General features: G+C 35.7%; 1 protein-coding gene across 1 annotated transcript in view; it reads right to left on the minus strand.

Moving 5' to 3' along the window:
* ATG2A (autophagy related 2A) overlaps positions 1-18,935 on the minus strand; it is a 2,853,001-nt gene that overhangs the window by 216,412 nt on the left and 2,617,654 nt on the right. The window contains exon 38 of the mRNA XM_044075772.1: positions 15,851-15,933. Coding sequence (XP_043931707.1) covers positions 15,851-15,933 — 83 coding nt within the window. The remainder of the gene's footprint in view (positions 1-15,850; positions 15,934-18,935) is intronic.

The following is an 18,935-nucleotide window of genomic DNA, read 5'->3' on the forward strand; positions in this document are numbered from 1 at the left end:
GCACCCTACACACCCCTAAAATAATTTACCATTTCTTGCGTTTTGTCTATACCCATAAGGCCATTTACACTGCATTTTACTCCCAGCTATTATAAGTGGTAGTTATTTTGAATGTGCATTTACAACTTTTAGCTTACATGCTTAAACTAATGTTTGACAGGCTGATCTCTTATGCAGTTGCTCCTTCTCTTCTCCCTTTGAGTGTAGGTCACATTTTTTCAAGAATTTTTCTTTCAGAAAAACACTAAAAAAAGCCTAAATGGATTTTCAGACCCCCCCCCCCCGCAATTTTATTTTAACTTACAAACACACAAAACTATGGAGATTTTCAAAATCATTAGTTTTACCTCCCCAGATAGCAGCAGTTGCCCCTCATTGGTGGCTGTACCTACAGGCATTACCTTTTCTAAAATTAGTGTTTCCATGTTAAAATGCATGCTAGAGCCTGTGTTCTCACTTACACTGATTGTGGTCTGTTCTTTTCTTATCTGTATTCTCTTCCCAGGTATGAAAAACAACTTGCATGCTTTCAATAATCATTAAATTTCTACCCTAAAAAGTGCACCAACTGCCATTAAATAAACAAGCAAAATTGTGCACTGTTATATCAAATGCATTAAAGTATTTAGGCTGCTTGGGAGGCAACTACATAAATAACTTAATCACTTCACACAGTTTCAAACTTCATTTATTTTCACTGAGCTCCTTGTCAATGTACATTTAAATGTTAATTGCACCTTAAAACATACATTTCTCTCAGCATAGTGTGTTCACAGGTCTATTTTTTTTCCACCTTTATTGAATTACCAGTTGTGAAACAAGCAAATTTACATTCATATGAAAGTAATCAAACTATATTAACATAAAAAACATTATACTTCACATATATTGCTATATATCATATAACCTAAGCAACCAGCAAACCACACTGTGAGAGGAAAACTGAAGCACCAGACAGCCAACAAAATAAAAACAACTATTTATTGTAACAAATAATCCAACGTTAAACGCTTAACGAATCACCGCGTTTTTCATCTTCTAAACAAACAGACTTCATCAGACAAACACACAAAGTTGATTCAACATTTATATATGCTGGCAAACATTTAAATTATCCAATAGTAATGAGAACACAACCTCATAAATATGTATGCATAAATCCATCTGATTTGAGCCTTTTCAACAAAACTTTTTTCACCAAGACAGTTAGACTTTAAAGATCTTTAAAGATCTATCATTATATGGAAAGTTTGAAATCATAAAACTGATAAATTAATTTTATGGTCCAAACCAAATGTTGTAAAACAATGATTCCATATGAACATATATAGACGTATAAACATCATATCATTAAAACTTGACAAAGCTATATTCTTCATGACAATACTCCCACCCAGTGGTCAAAATGAAAATTACAAAGAATAATGTAAAATATATATAAACCCTGTTTCCAAGAAACTGAATATGAATTGTATAATATAAAATTAATATTAATAATAAATATATGTACATATAAATAATGTATTATTGAATGTAAAATATTGAATATAAACAAATGTATATTTTCTACCTATAGTACAAATAAATACATTTAATATATAAAATATATAAATATAAATACATAGATATCAATAAATAGATCAGTGTATATACCCCAATATATATAAAACTATGTGAATAATTAAAATGCTTTCTAAAATATGAACCTTGGTCAATACTTTGAAACATATTTATAATCTGGCTGCCCTCAACTTAAGAACGGGTGCAAGGGAAATATTATCATTTAAACCTGGGAATTTGTTGGCCTCCAAAATAATTTGCCAATACAGTTCCCGGTATTCAATTTGGGTTTCCCATAAACCACCCCTTTCATCTTTCTGAACTTCTTCAATAATAAAAAACTTATATTTAGCTAGAGGACATATAGTGGTGTGTCTGTATAATGCATTACCTTCTTTTTTATTTTTATGTTATTCATGTGTTCATAAACTCTCCTTTTTATTTTTCTCTCGGTCTTTCTTATATGAAAGGCAGGGCATATCCCACATATTGCAATACATACAACTCCATATGACTCACAGGTATTATGTGTTTTGCTTATGATTTCTTTTCCTCTTGATTCAATAAATATACTTTGTGCATCAACCAACCAAGGGCATTGTGCACACATTCCACATGGATGTGTGCCAATTGGTTTCGTCATTTTCTTTTTACCTTTATTTTGAAACGTCAACCAATCTTTAATATTACGTCCCCTTCTAAAAATAATATTCAAAGGTTCTTTCTGTTTAAGACTAAGGTCTGTTAATTTAATAAACTTGTCCCATTCTTTATTAAGCACTTTTTGAATTACACCTGCATCCCCGCTAACATCAGTGATAAAGGCCTGCCTATATGATTTATCCTTCACAGCAGTGGAATTCATTGATTCTACCCTGTTGATTCCATCATTATCATTCAAATTAGCAAGTTTTTTATTTAAAAAAGGTTCAAATCTATTTTTTCTACCATTAATAACTTTTGTTACAAAATTCCAAAGGGTAACCTCTTTCTAAAAACATTTGAATCAGAAACTCACATTCATCAATAAAATCTTGATAATTTGAAGTCATCCTAGAAATCCTAACGAACTGGCCTTTCACTAAACTTTTTTTCTGATGGAGCGGGTGTTCGCTACTAAAATGTAGATACGAGTTGGAAAATGTTTTCTTTCTAAATACTTTTGACTTGAAACCATTCCCATCCTTTATTAATGACATGTCTAAATAATTTATTTCATTGAGACCAATTTCATAAGTACATTTAAAAAAAATTAGTTGAATGGTTAATATAATGTATAAATTCATCTAATCTTTCTTTACTGTCGTGCCAAAATATAACTATATCATCTAAAAAACGCTGATATAAACTCCAACTCTCTTTGTATATGCTACTGTAAATAAATTTATTTTCCCAAGTATTGAAAACCATATTAGCATATATAGGGGCGCACCTAGCCCCCATAGCAGCACCACTAAGTTGGTCAAAGTATTCACCTTGAAAAAATATATAGTTACATTTTTAAAACCAATTCCATTAGATTCACACATATATATATTTCATGATAATTTTAACTAATTTATTGAAAAAGAGATGTTTGAGTTTTTATATAACAATAAACCAAAGATTCCATCTATTTTCGGAATTCCGAAAGTTCATAAAAATCTCAATGATCCTCCTTTACGCCCCATAGTGGCAGCTGAAGGTTCAGCAATTTCCCCCTTAGCCAGATATATAGATGTAAAACTGAAAAATTTAATGTTGAAAGGTGAATCATATCTAAAAGATTCCTGGGATTTTCTAAGAAAAGTGAAGGAGAACACATTTCATGATGAGCTGATTTTTGTAACTATAGATGTGGTGGATTTGTTTGGATCTATACCACACGATACAGGTTTAGAATGGTTTGAGGAGGCAATCAGATCTTTTGGTGAGTTAAATGATAATGAAATATATATATATATATATATATATATATATATATATATATATATATATGTGTGTGTGAATCTAATGGAATTGGTTTTAAAATATAACTATATATTTTTTCAAGGTGAATACTTTTACCAACTTAGTGGTGTTGCTATGGGGGCTAGGTGCACCCCTATATATGCTAACATGGTTTTCAATACTTGGGAAAAGAAATTTATTTACAATAGCATATACAAAGAAAGTTGGAGTTTATATCAGTGTTTTTTTAGATGATATAGTTATATTTTGGCATGACAGTAAAGAAAGATTAGATGAATTTATATATATTAACCACTCAACTCATTTTTTAAAATTTACTTATGAAATTGGTCTAAATGAAATAAATTATTTAGATGTGTCATTAATAAAGGATGGGAATGGTTTCAAGTCAAAAGTATTTAGAAAGAAAATATCTACATTTTAGTAGCGGACACCCTCTCCATCAGAAAAAAAGTTTAGTGAAAGGCCAATTCGTTAGGATTTCTAGGATGACTTCAAATTATCAATATTTTATTGATGAATGTGAGTTTCTGATTTAAATGTTTTTAGAAAGAGGTTACCCTTTGGAATTTTGTAACAATATTAAAGAAGAAGTTATTAATGGTAGAAAAAATAGATTTTAACCTATTTTAAATAAAAAAACTTGCTAATTTGAATGATAATGATGGAATCAACAGGGTAGAATCAATGAGTTCCACTGCTGTGAAGGATAAATCATATAGTCAGGCCTTTATCACTGATGTTAGCGGGGATGCAGGTGTAATTCAAAAAGTGCTTAATAAAGAATGGGACAAGTTTATTAAATTAACAGACCTTAGTCTTAAACAGAAAGAACCTTTGAATATTATTTTTAGAAGGGGACGTAATATTAAAGATTGGTTGACGTTTCAAAATAAAGGTAAAAAGAAAACAAAACCAATTGGCACACATCCATGTGGAATGGGTGCACAATGCCCTTGGTTGGTTGATACATGAAGTATATTTATTGAATCAAGAGGAAAAGAAATCGTTAGCAAAACACATAATACCTGTGAGTCATATGGAGTTGTATATATTGCAATATGTGGGATATGCTCTGCCTTTTATGTAAGAAAGACCAGGAGAAAAATAAAAAGGAGAGTTTATGAACACATGAATGACATAAAAAATAAAAAAGAAGGTAATGCATTATACAGACACATCACTCACTATATGTCCTCTAGCTAAATATAAGTTTTTTATGATTGAAGAAGTTCAGAAAGATGAAAGGGGTGGTTTATGGGAAACCCAAATGGAACTGTATTGGCAAATTATTTTGGAGGCCAACAAATTCCCAGGTTTAAATGATAATATTTCCCTTGCACCCGTTCTTAAGTTGAGGGCAGCCAGATTATAAATATGTTTCAAAGTATTGACCAAGGTTCATATTTTAGAAAGCATTTTAATTATTCACATAGTTTTATATATATTGGGGTATATACACTGATCTATTTATTAATATCTATGTATTTATATTTATATTTTTATATTTTATATATTAGATGTATTTATTTGTACTATACGTAAAAAATATACATTCGTTTATATTCAACATTTTACATTCAATAATACATTATTTATATGTACATATATTTATTATTAATATTTAATATTAATATTAATTGAATATTATACAATTCATATTCAGTTTCTTGGAAACAGGGTTTGCATATATTTTATATTATCTTTGTAATTTTCATTTTGACCACTGGGTGGGAGTATTGTCATGAAGAATATAGCTTTGTCAAGTTTTAATGATATGATGTTTGTACGTCTATATATGTTCATATGGAATCATTGTTTTCCAACATTTGGTTTGGACCATAAAATTCATTTATCAGTTTTATGATTTCGAACTTTCCATATAATGATAGATCTTTAAAGACCTTTAAAGTCTAACTGTCTTGGTGAAAAAAGTTTTGTTGAAAAGGCTCAAATCAGATGGATTTATGCATACATATTTATGAGGTTGTGTTCTCATTACTATTGGATAATTTAAATGTTTGCCAGCATATATAAATGTTGAATCAACTTTGTGTGTTTGTCTGATGAAGTCTGTTTGTTTAGAAGAGAAAAAATGCGGTGATTCGTTAAGCGTTTAACCTTGGATTATTTGTTACAATAAATAGTTATTTTTATTTTGTTGGCTGTCCAGTGCTTCAGTTTTCCTCTCACAGTGTGGTTTGCTGGTTACTAGTTTATTTTTTCGCACTGTTCCTCACGTTTTGGTTATAACCTAAGCAACGTTACAGACATTAATCAATTCCTGCCTTTTTTTAAACAAGAAAAATCTATTAAACTATCACTTACTACACAGGCATTTGTACATTTATATAAATGAAAACAAACCACACCGACACACTCCTAGTTGCAAGCATTTTCCTTCACTTATAATCTACCCAATCTTTCTCATTAAAACATAACATAGCTCATTTAAGTCCTGCCACCTTTTAAACATCATTCCTCCCTTGTATGTGTTGTTCCCACAATTCCTATTTTTTCCTATGTAGTTTGCTCCTACCCTTTTCTAAAGATCTCAGTTCCAGTTGTTTTAGCTCTGTTACTATATTCACTACTTCTAGTATAGTTGGTTTAGATTTTGATTTCCACTTACTAGTAATTGCTCTTTTGGCAGCCACCATTATTTGACCCAGCAAGGCCTTACCAAGTCTAGGCAATTCCGATTCTGTATCGTAGCTCAGAAAAATCATCTCCCTCATCAGACCAATCTGCTCACCCAGCATCTCCAACAGTGCGTCCCACAGGGAATCCTTAAAGTCCGCCACCTCAACACACTCCCAAAAATTTTTTTCGCAATTACCTCTTTCTGTCTTTCTGCCCCATCCCCTGGGAGTGTAACCCTGCCAGTTCTTCAGCACAGGTTATTGGCTGATCTACAGTTACCCAAGTCACAGACATGGCTTTATCTGAGCCATAGAACCTAAGTGTGCCCTAGAGGATCAGTACTGGTATTAAGTCCCCCTGTTTACATGGGGACAAGAAGGAAACAGATACAGAACCCAGTATGAAGGCGGTCTAGAGTAGGGTACAATATGCTCTTTCATAAGGGATTCTGTATCTCTTGCAAAAACAGAAAGTTGACTCCAAAACAGGGACATGTGCATCAAATGTGTGGTATTGCAAGAAAAATATCAATGAAGTACTTTGGTTTATAACAAGTTTTATCCATACAGCTGTGGTGATAGCTTTCTACTGATATGCAGAATAGAAATGCCCTTGATAAAAAGGAGTGGCCTTGAAGACTTGTTAAACTGCAGGTTGCTGCAGTTCAGTGCAGAAACACTTGTTTTTAGGGGATGGTGAAGTCCCCTTCCTACTCTGGGGCTCATGCTACTAAAATTTATATCCTCTGTACCTTTTTCTTATGGTCAGTCCTAAGTGAATCAGTAAAGACAATGCACTGACTGGACTTCCATTCCATCACCTTTAATTAGTTTTTATTTTTTGGCAAAGTAACAAAGGGTCAGTGACAGGTGGACTGAATAATCCCTAGAAAAATGCTTTAGCTAGGTTGTAAACAGAACTCAGACCTATTATCGTCTACAGCATACATTTTATAAACAAAGTCAATGCAACTTAGCTCCTATCTCCTTTTCATCAAGGACACCTTCCCAATACAGCAGCAACATAATCAAGTGCCTGAAATAAATTCACGGTTCATGAACCACACACAAGAAATGTACATGCATATAGAGCTTTATAGTCTGGAGCTGTGCTATACTAAGTTTTGTTGGAATCCTCCCGTGGTAACTATATTCTGTTAAATATTATGCTCAATTCATTTGGAATGTACCTGCTGTGCTAACTGAATTTTGTTATTTGCTCTTGTTTTACCTGAGTTTGGAACAGACAGCAGGTGAGTGACTGACTTTTGCTAATTTTGGGCCTGGAGGCTGTGGCAGTTGTTAATATTAAGTAGAAGATCAGCTCCATCCCTGTCTGCCCTGACTTATTCTAACAAGATGGTCCCTTGTCCCTTGTTGTGGAATAATGCTCTTCTCCTTTAGGTGGTTGGGTATTTTCCTAGCATATAAACAGCTGCATTGTGTGAGCCAGCACTTCACAGTGTTGAGTTACAATGAGCTGAGCCTACTGGAATCCTGCTGTGCCACCTGCATGTTATTTGCATATTGCTATTGCTTCGCCTGGGTTTGGAACTGCTAGTGCAGCAGCTTGCACTGATCTGCATTTTACTTACAGCACCACCATGGTTAATTTCATACTCTTAGTTTGGAACTACATGTGACTACAGTTTTCTAAATTTCTCATTGTTTTTCTAATGTCCTTCAAGTTAAAATGAATCTAGCTATCTGGGTCATTCATTTAACTGTAAAACAGTTGAGGGGTTCCTTCTACTACTACTTTTCTTTCTTCTTTTGTCCCTAGCTGGTGGCCAGTGGAGGTGGTCGACTCCATAGTCGGTATGCTGCTGGGGGTTCCACTGGATTCAGGACTTCCTTCATGACGCCCTTCCATGTTGTTCAATCCATGGCAATGTTTCTGGCCTCCTGTAGGTTGAGTTGCCAACTTCTCAGGTCCGCTTTAACCTGTTTAGCCCACATCTTCTTTGGTGAAGATTTGCGAACTCTCCAGTTCGTGAGGCACTCTCTCCATAATAGTCTGTATGGCAAGAGGTGGGAGTCCATCCTGCACACATGTCCGAACCAGCACAGCCTCCTGTTCTGGATCTGTTCATTAATCATTGGCTGCTGATCACATCTGGTCTGAATGCTCTTGTCTCTAATGCAGTCACAAAATGAGATTCCCAAGATTTGGCACAGGCATTGCACTTGGAAAACCTCAAGATTGTTCAGGTCTGGTTTGAGGAGAATTAGCAAGATCAGTGCTCAGAAAAGGTGAATCTTTGTGGTGATAGAGATGTTTGTCCTTTTCCATATACAACACTTCAGTGAGGCAAATGCTGCGTTGGCTTGTCCAATCCTGCTATGGACTTCAACTGCTGATGCCACCTTCTTCTCCTGGACCAGCGAACCCAGATACTTGCATTCTTGCGCTTGTTCGATCTGAACTCCCCTGAGGTGGACATTGGCTTGTGACCCATCAGTTGTCATCACTTCAGTCTTGTCCATGTTTATTCATAGACCATACTTTTGGGTGATGCGGGCAATGTTGTAGAGTAGATCTGTGGCCTCAGAATAACTGTATGTGAAAATGGATCTGTTATCGGAAAATATCACGTCAGTCACAGAATGGGCTTTGTCGTACTAGACTCCACGGCACTCCTGCCCCTCAAATACTCTCCCCATGATAGTAAGCTCATCAGACAGTTCGTTCCAAATGCACACCTGGCTGGATGAACCATTGTACAATGTTTGAAGGAGTCTGATGATTTTCTTTAGCATGTACTCAGTCTCCAATGTCTTCCACAGGGAAGGCCAGTGGATACAGTCAAATGTGGACTTGAAATCAATAAAGACAATAACTGTACGTTGTCCACACCAGACTCTTTCCTCCATTAGCTGATAGATGGTAAAGATTTGATCGCAGCATCTTCTGTTTGGTCTGAATCTGGCCTGTTCTTCCCTGTTGGTTTGCAGTGTTTCTGCAGCCTGGATTGTATAATCTTCCTTCTACTTAATCTTTGTGGTATTTTACCAGTTAGGTAGTCACTAATACCTAGTCACATAATGGTGCCTGTTAACATGGGCTTACAGTTTGATTTATCCCTTTTACCAGTCTGCTCACTTTAGGAAATCTGAGACATTGTAGCAACTGTCTCTGTTTCAGGCTTACTGGCGATCACTCACTTTTATCATTTACTGATACTACTTGTGTGACATGTAAATACTTGTTAAAGTTACAGACTAACCACTTGTACACTTCATGTCAGTAAGCAGCATAACACTACATCACAGCCACCTAATAGCAAATTCACTTTTGCTGAGGTGTTAAAAAAGCATTACTAAAGCCACCAAGATCTCATTTCATCACACTGCACAAACAATACTATTTATTCCAACACATCTTTCCTGCCCCTTCATCCACAGTTACAGTGAGTCACTTTGGCTCTATACCTACTCCCATAAGAATTCCCAAGGCAAAGGCCATACAATAGGTGACTCTACAGATAGGCACAATGATGCTCCACTCACCAGGTTGTGCAGAGATGGGGCAGAGTCTACAGTCTCTGTGGTGCCAAGATTTGGGATGTGACCAAAGCCATTTTAGGTTCCTTCACCCTACACACGAGTGCTTCTTGCTGTCACTCACATGAGGGTGAATGAGTTCAGATGCCCTACTCACAAAGGAGATTGAAACAGGTATATTTAAAGTCTATACGCATGTGTCCAAAGTTGGTAAGACACTTGTACTGAACAATGTATTGCCCTCTTCAAGAATGATGCCACAGTTTCAAACAAGAATCACTCATTAAAATAAAAGAGCTATTAACTGGTGTCATTCCAGGGATATCCAATGTCTGTTAGCATGGAAGGCGTTGGACTGACAGGCCAGACTGCTTTGCCAGGTTTGGCTTTCATGTCTGTTTTTAGGGCTTCCTCATACTGGCTAATACATTTGATGCCATCACAGTGCCTTTTTTACTCTAAAGTGCACTTCTTAAGACATTCCAGACCAAGTAAATTCTAATCCAACTCATACCTCTCAAGTGTACCTCATTATGAGGAAAGTACCTCATTTGGGGTCTTAAAAAGTTGATGTTCCTCGAAGTTCCACGTTGAAGGGGTCTGTCACACATTCAGTTAGGATTTTTTTTAAGTGAAATCCATGGTAAATAGAAATGAATCATATTAATTCATTAAAAGAACTTCTTTATAAGTAAGACCAGCATATTTTAACCATTCTATGACCTTCCTAGTTGAAATTGTTAGCAAGCCATTAGCATGTGTTTCACATTTTGCCCATTTGTTCCACATTATGAGGGCTAGTGTTCCTCATTTCGGAGATGGAAGGTTGAGAGCTATGATCCAACTTACATTAAAATAGCTCTGCTCAGTGCTAGTAGTCTGACCAACAAATCACATGATTTGGAGGCCTTCTTGATACTCAAGCACATTCACCTGTGTATTGTTACAGACACCTGGTTTTAGTGTTCTGATAACCCTCCTTGCATAACAGAGTACAGTACCTGTCACTCTTTCGGACCACATAAGGGGGTCAAGGGAGTATCTGTTCTTATCTACTCACTCCCAATACTTCAATACTCAGAATTCAAGCTCCTTGACATCTTTCCCTACATTTCCCATTCAGCCTACTGACCATCAGACCTTCTCCTCTCAGCCATGCCCATTCATTTCCCCCATTTCAGTCAAGTCCATTGATTCCCTCATTCAGGTATTGCCCAGTGAAAGTCAGAGCTAGTCTAAAAAGGCCGCAATACAGGTAGCCTTAGCAGTGGTTTTGCTTCTCTCCAGCCCGGGGGGGCTACAATCAACACCAAGTTACTCCTTGTGAGTGCATGTTCCTGTGCAACCATGATGAGGAGCATCAAGTTTGCAGCTTGGTGGTCAAACACACATCACTGGGCTGTTTTTATGGTGACACCCCTACTCCAAGGGAATGTCTCATTAAACAGTCCAGGTCCACCCTTTCATTCACTGCTGAGGATAGGAACAAGCATCCTCTCCAGACTCCAGAGCCACAGGTTACCTGGCTATAGTCAGAAATTTCTCTCTCCACACCAACAGAGCTGGCAGCTCTTTGACACTTTTGTCACATATGACCAAGTAATTTACCACACTACTGCCAACAATAGTCCCCTTTAGTGACACTTGAGGACCACAGTACATAATTTCAAGTTGGATTCTCAAATCAATTCATCACACCCTAATTCTGAGTGATTTCAATTATCTATCCATTCACTGGGAATCTTACACAGTTAGTGATGAATATTTATACAGCTAGCAATGAATATGCCCAGCATTTCTAAAAAGTTTAGTAATACTAACTCCCCTAGATCACATTGTTCAACTTGCCAGGACAGGGAAAAATACACTAGACTTTGTCCTTATGAATGACACATGAAAATTCAAAAGATTCTGGCTAATGATCCAGTTGCATGCCATGCAAATATAGTCAGTCTCTATACTGCTTGGGAATGGTTTTGTCACAACAGCAAAGTCAAAATAAAAGTCCAACTCCCCCATTTTTTGAGGGGAGGTCAAAATAAAAGTGCTACTTTCCTCAATTTATTTTTAAGTAAAATTCTCAATGGTGTCCTGGGGCAAATAATAAAAAAACAGTGAGCTGGTTAAGCTGCGCTGTACCAGCTCTGGTAAACAACAGTAAAGTAAAGGAAGCTAGCACAGAATTTCATCTATTTACCATCAGCATTTTCTAGGTAAGCATCAATGTGTGTGTCTGTCATAGGTAAGCTTTTAAAACTGCTATAAAGTCCCTACAACTGGCAACATCTTGCTCTGCCAGCTCATAGGTATTTACTAGGCATGCAGTCCATTAAGGAGACTAGTCCAATTTCCCAAATGCCCCAAAGCACTGTCTGGTCAAGTAACTTCCTGAATGTCATAAAGTAGGCAAACAAAGGCTGAAGAAATCAAGTCCTGCAGCACAGGAAGCAGCTTATTAACAACACATAGCCTTAATCCTCTGTACTAACTGCCAGACTGATGGAAAGTTTAAAAGAAGAAGACAGACCTGCTTGCTAACAGATTTTCTCAACGATCTATAGAATTGCCATCCACCCCAAGATACACTTTCACTTACTGATTTACAATTTTACAAACAGAAACATTTTTAATGCATGTGAACTTTCTGTCACAATCAACAAATCTAGAAGTAGAAAGGAGGCTGTGATGAGCTACTACTCACAGAAGTACACTGCTATAATGCTTGTTTACTCCAGTAAAGAATGACCCAGTAATCTCACAAAGCACATCTATGCTGCTGTTCTCATAAGCTGTTTTCTGTTAGGCTATGATCTGCCTTGTTCATTTTCAATTATGTGAGAACCTGCTTTCCTAACAGTTTCCAGCACACAATGCACTGTCACATTTCTAAATAGAACATTGCTGCATACACTATCCGTAAAGTTCTACATTTAGCGATTTAAAATGAAATGCATGCATGCAAAAGGAACTTGATCAATGCAAAACATCTAAGTATATGAGGCTTTGGAGAAAAATCAAATGTTTTTGAACATCATTTAGTTGACGAAAACGATACACTTTCGGGTATACTTACCAAAAACACACCAGGTTCACTTTAAACAACTATCTACATCTCAACTAAGGAACTGGGATTTCCAAAGTAATTGAGAATTCAAACTACAAATGGAAAACCATAAAAACAACGTACACAACGTATACAATAAAAATGCTGAATTGTTAAAGGCTTAACAAAATTTAGTAGTACCAACTTACTTTCGCAGAGGAGCTATTCTCTGTTGTGCACCAACACCAATGCTAACCATATAACTACCTCAGAGTTATTTATTTACTTTGACAAAGCACAACCAAAGAGTTAGAATATTTAATTAGTCAAGAGTACTAGAGACAAAGCCTTCACACAAAGGATGAAGGGGAACAAACCCAACAAAAAATGGAGTTTTGATTACTTTCATAAAAGAAGTTATTATCCACATTATTTCTTTAAGTGACCCTTATTATGACTGTTTTCATTCACTACTAAATGATGGTAGGTCAGACTGACTTTGTTCAGAGCAAAGAATATTTATGTTAAACATTTATTTTCAGTTTACATACTTCTATTATAAGATGTACTGCTATCATTTATAAATTACAAAACTGCTCATTTATGACACATTCTCTACTATTTGTATGCACCAAAGTATTTGGAAATGTTACAAAGTTCATAAACATTAATGATTTCTATTATTTGATACATGACACTGAAATTCAGTGTTAAGCTGCTAGCAAGGGAGGAAAGTTACTTTAGACTGCACTTCAGAAATATAATTCCAGATTACAAAATTCAAACTACTTCATGAAAGAAAAGTACTTTTGACATGTCACATTTAACTAGTATTATGTACTGGCAATTCATGCATTTGTAGGTCTGAGGTTCAGAAGAATCTCACTCAAGTCTACCAGGTACCGTGTGTGTGTGTGTGTGTGTGTGTGTGTGTGTGTGTGTGTGTGTGTGTGTGTGTGTGTGTGTGTGTGTGTATATATATATATATATATATATATATATATATATATATATATATATATATATATATATGTACATACACACACACACACATACATACAAACATACACACACAACCATACATGTAACACATACGTATAAATACACACACCCACACATGCATATATGGATTACATTCATTATAGTTGCTGAATGGGAATAAAAGTTGTACAGCTTGTGAAGTCCCCTCTCTGGGCCAGTAATCAAGGAACCTGAATCATTGCCACTGACACTGGAGAGGGACATTCACTTGGGACAAAAATGGATATACCCAGTAATTCCAGATGTATTTCTCTGCATCAAGTACAATTTCCCTTAAGAGCACACAGGGAACACACTCAGCCCAGGGTCTGGGTTTCTCTCTCTCCAGGTCCCCAGTAAGGCCTCCCACCGGCACAGCTGTTGAGTTAAGTCCTCAGCAGTGTCTCCAAGCCACGTCCTCCTGCACCCTCTCTGTGAAATGAATGCTTTGTGTCCCTACCCCAACCAGCTGACACACACACGCTGAGATTTGATTCAAACACACACACACAAAACTGGGAAAGGCTGGCACAGGTTTACTAGCTATGCCCCCTTCTTCCCAGACTTTAAGGTAGTTACTGCCACCAGACACTCCCAAGTCAGCTACTCTAAGGTTCTTGCTAATGTACCCAGTTATACTGAGTGAAATTAATATTAATATAAATGGTAGTTTGAACAATGCAGTAAGACTTTCAGGAGTGACCACAGAGTCACCAAACAGACACTCTGAAAAGTTAAAATGTTTTCTAAAGTACCAGCCACAATGAAAAGTTTAAATATATTTAATAATAAATAATAAAAAAATGTATCAATTTACAATAAACACCAGAGTTTCAATCACAGGAAATACTAAATACCACAGATGAATAGATTCACACAGAGACAGAAAAACAGTACTTAACTAATCTCACTATCTTTTCCTGACTGATCTTAAGAGTTACTGTTCCCTAGTTAAGTTACTTACTACAGCAAGGCAAGATGAAGTAGCTGACTGATCCTTCTATGTCAGGTTTTCAAAACAGAGTGCCATGAGACTTCAGTTCCAACTGGTATTAAAACATTATTTTTGTCCTAGATTACAGAATGACATCACATACATCTGGTCATCTGACTTCTGGTTCTCATGCAACCCCACATTGCTAGAAACCACCAGGATTTATCAACTATGTGTCAATAATATATACACACACACACACACACACACACACACACACACACACACACACACAAGCCTTGCTAAGATCTGCAGCAGCTCCTGGGAGTCATAAAACACTTTCAGTCTCCCTACAGGAGCTAATAAACCATACTTCTTACAGACATTGCATCTCTGGGTTCATTCAAAACTGTGAGAGAACATTGTTATGGCCTAGGCCCAGTAATTTAGTTTTTTACTATTTTTAAAGTTTGAGATTAACCACTTCTCTTCCAGTATCCTCTGTTAAAACATAAACATTTAAGAAGTTACAATAATGCATGTACATTCCTTTTTCTGTCCAGAAGGGTACACTGTTGGTAAATTTTTAACACAAGCAGCTTTACAAATACATTTTTCAGCACAAGCATCTGTACAAATCATTTTGATATACAAATGACATATAATTCTTTACAAAATTCCAGCTACTTATGCTGGCATATGTTACATATCCACGGCCCTACTTTTCCTGGCATAGCTGGCAATACTTCACATCATCACACAGCTGATTGAAAGTAATTTTTTTACGTTCGAAATCACGGTACAGTGGGATCAGGGATTTTGCCCTTTCCCCACTGTAATGTGACCTCAGAGTTGGTATATATAATTAGCAGGGGATGTGTGGGGAGCAGGGGGGGTCTGCCCCCCCCCCCCCCCTAAAATGCAACTTTTTTATTATTTTCGATAGGAAGCTGCTCGTTCAATTGAGGTCAATCAGTTACTTTGCAGTGTTTTAGAGTTTCAGTTTACTGAGATACACACACACACACACACACACACACACACACACACACACACACACACACACACACTGCATAAATGAACTAATTACTTCTGTTTGAAACTCAGTGATTCTGCAGCAACACAATTAATGAAATACCAGGTATTTAGGTTCATAGATGTACTTATGTTAAAAGGGGACTCTATCCTTTGTCTTACCCATGTCGGCAGCACAGCCTCTTTAGTTTGAGTTCCGAGCAGTTCAGCTGGGCCAGACCGATCATAATACCAGCAAATGTGCCCTAAGCAAAGAAAACAAATGTAATGGATTTACAGTGTTAGACAGATGAAACTAGCAACAATTTGTATTTGCACCAGTTTTCTGAAAACATTAAGTGCTGGCTACAATCACTTTTAGCAACTCAAAATATTAATCCATGTTTCCATCATTTTGTTTTATACTTTATCTCTTGCTGCTAAAGTGCACAATACAATGTCAAACTCGGGGAACTATGAAAGTAAAAGGGGCAATGCAAACACATTACATGTAGACATTATACTGAAAGCAGGCACTAAAATTCTTGATAAGGGTCACTGAAAAAGGAACATTAATCCATAATAAACTGTAAATTCCAATACTGCCTATGAAATGTTTGTTACTAAATCTGCTACTTTATGTCAGACAGTCAAATTCTGAGCTGCTCTTGTTCTATTCATGTCTTAGTTAAATTCAACAAGCAAACCATACAAGCTTAATAAACAAGTTAGTACAACTGTGGGTAAGTACTCTCATTATAACAGTACAGTTTCAAAGAAAGGTCACTGTAAAAGTAAAACATGACATTTGGGTTACCTTTTGCTTTACCTTACTTATCCCAGTCATATGTTTCTATAAGCAATCCTTATGTATGACACCAGTGTTTTTGGGAATCCTAATAGGGTCCAAAGTATCTGTATCTAGCAGCAATGATTGGACCTTTCTTCAGTTTAAGCCACTAACAAACTTTGTAAGGACATATAAATTAAAAATCCATTCCACTAAAAGGAAACAGATACTAACATTCTTATAATCATCGATCCAAGCATAACAATATATGTATATAATAAAACTATTTACAACCTTTCTAAGGATAAAGAGAGGGTAGCCTTAATATAACAGTGACACCTCCTCAAAGATCTACTGTTATGATAAGTATACTTAACCACAAATGTATTATCTTCTCTGGGGAGGGTCTACATAACAGCATCTTGTGGCACTTGAGTACAATTCCAATACTGTATGTCTTTGGGAAATGGAAAAGTAAACTAACAGTCCAGACCACAATAACTAGCTTTTCAAAATATGAAGGCCACAAACACGGGCATCATACAGAAATGTATTTTATTAAAATTAGTCTTAGGTAGAAAATATATATAGTGCAGACTATTTAAATATATATTTCAGTACACCAAACTCTGATATGACCAAAATAATAAAAGCAACTGAACAATTTTCCTATATGTCTAATTACAAACTAAACCTTAATAAAATTAATATCTTCCCTTTGAGGCCAAGCAGGCTTATTTCACTGATACCATTTTTAGACACCAGAAAAATAAAGGATGAAATTAAATACGAATCACTTTTTTTCAAAACAATAAGGAATTCTACCAACATAACATAACTCTTAAATGGCAAAGCATTATACAAGACTGTACAAGGTGGAACCATCTTAAGCTCCATTTCTGGCCAAAGTCTCAATAATTAAAATGAACATACTACCTAGGCTAACGTATATATTTATGACATCACAAATACCTATACATAATAAATTCTTTAAACAAATTCATACCTCCCTAGCAAAATTTATATGGGATCCTAAAAAGACCAGAATCTTGGACCAGAAACTAACACTCCCCAAGAACAAAGGGGGTCTGGACCTATCAGATTTTAAAACTTATTACTCTATTACCTACACTAACAGAATACTGAGAATAGCAGAGTATAACTTGTCAGCAAAAACTTGGTCACCACCATGGGTGATAATATACTACAGATGCATCAAATCACTAGGCATCAATCCCAAAGTACTTCCCTTTTTGAACAAAAAAGATCGACAAGCACACAAAATTATAGACCCTCTAAAACATTCTATAAACATAACACAAAAACTGTTTCATTCCTTAAACCTGGGGCAAGCTCTGACAACATTACAACCCCTCCACAAAAATCCTAATTTAAAAATAAATAACAAGATGCTAGATCTAGATTCCTTTACCCAATTAAAAGAAAAAAGAATACAAGATATCTACCCACTACTTAATTGTACTATCGAAGAAATGAGAAATAATCTGAATCTACCTAAGTCTTACATCATAATGCTTGGACAAATCAAAGAGATGTGTTCCAGTTACCTCCAAAACCTTACCATACCCAATAGTGACATGGAAAAATGCACTCTGCTCTGGGAGACTATCCTCATGACAAAGAAAACTATAACAAACTCATACAAAATAATAGGGGAAATCAAATTTCATAAAGACCTCCAACCTCCTTTTCTCCAACTATTGGAGGAAAATACAACCATCTTTGGACGACCACCAGATACAAAATGCAATTAACCTAACACTGAAAAGCATACCCCTTAAAAAACTGTTGTACACACGGCTTATGATAAATAACAATGCATATTTCGCACCTGCATTACTACACAAATTCAATGCAACAAAATCACCATACTGTCCACACTGCAAGGATCAGATAGCAGATTTAATGCATATATTTTGGAGTTGCAAATGCGTTGATAAACTCTGGAATTCACTGAAATTGCAATTACAAAAAGTGGGATATCAATCATCAACACTTACATGGGAATTTACCCTATTATATATTCGCCCATCTAACTTCACAGTAAAACAAGCAAACTCACTTATAACCATATTCTCATTAACGAAACTATATATAGCCCTCAAACGGACAGACTCTATGAACATTTAACAAAGTGGCTATTAAACACCTATTAGCTCACAAAATAGTAATGGATAAAAGAAACAAAAACAGCAAAACTTGAGCAACTTGGGAACAAACCTTCAATATCATACTAGCATAAAACATCATGCACAATATAGAGTAACGTGTTATAAGGGAACTTAGCAATATACCCACAAACTCACAATAAAATATGGTATTGCAAACATTAATGTATGTATTGTCTTTATATTGTTTAAACTTGTTTGAGAAAGCATCTATGTATATAGTGTAAATAGGTTTGTTATATGACCTTCATGTTTCTATATTAACTACAGTGTATAACTTTCTCTTGTG

The sequence above is a fragment of the Protopterus annectens genome, chromosome 6.part1 (genome assembly GCF_019279795.1).
Source record: "Protopterus annectens isolate FY-2018-M chromosome 6.part1, PAN1.0, whole genome shotgun sequence".
NCBI lineage: Eukaryota > Metazoa > Chordata > Ceratodontiformes > Protopteridae > Protopterus > Protopterus annectens.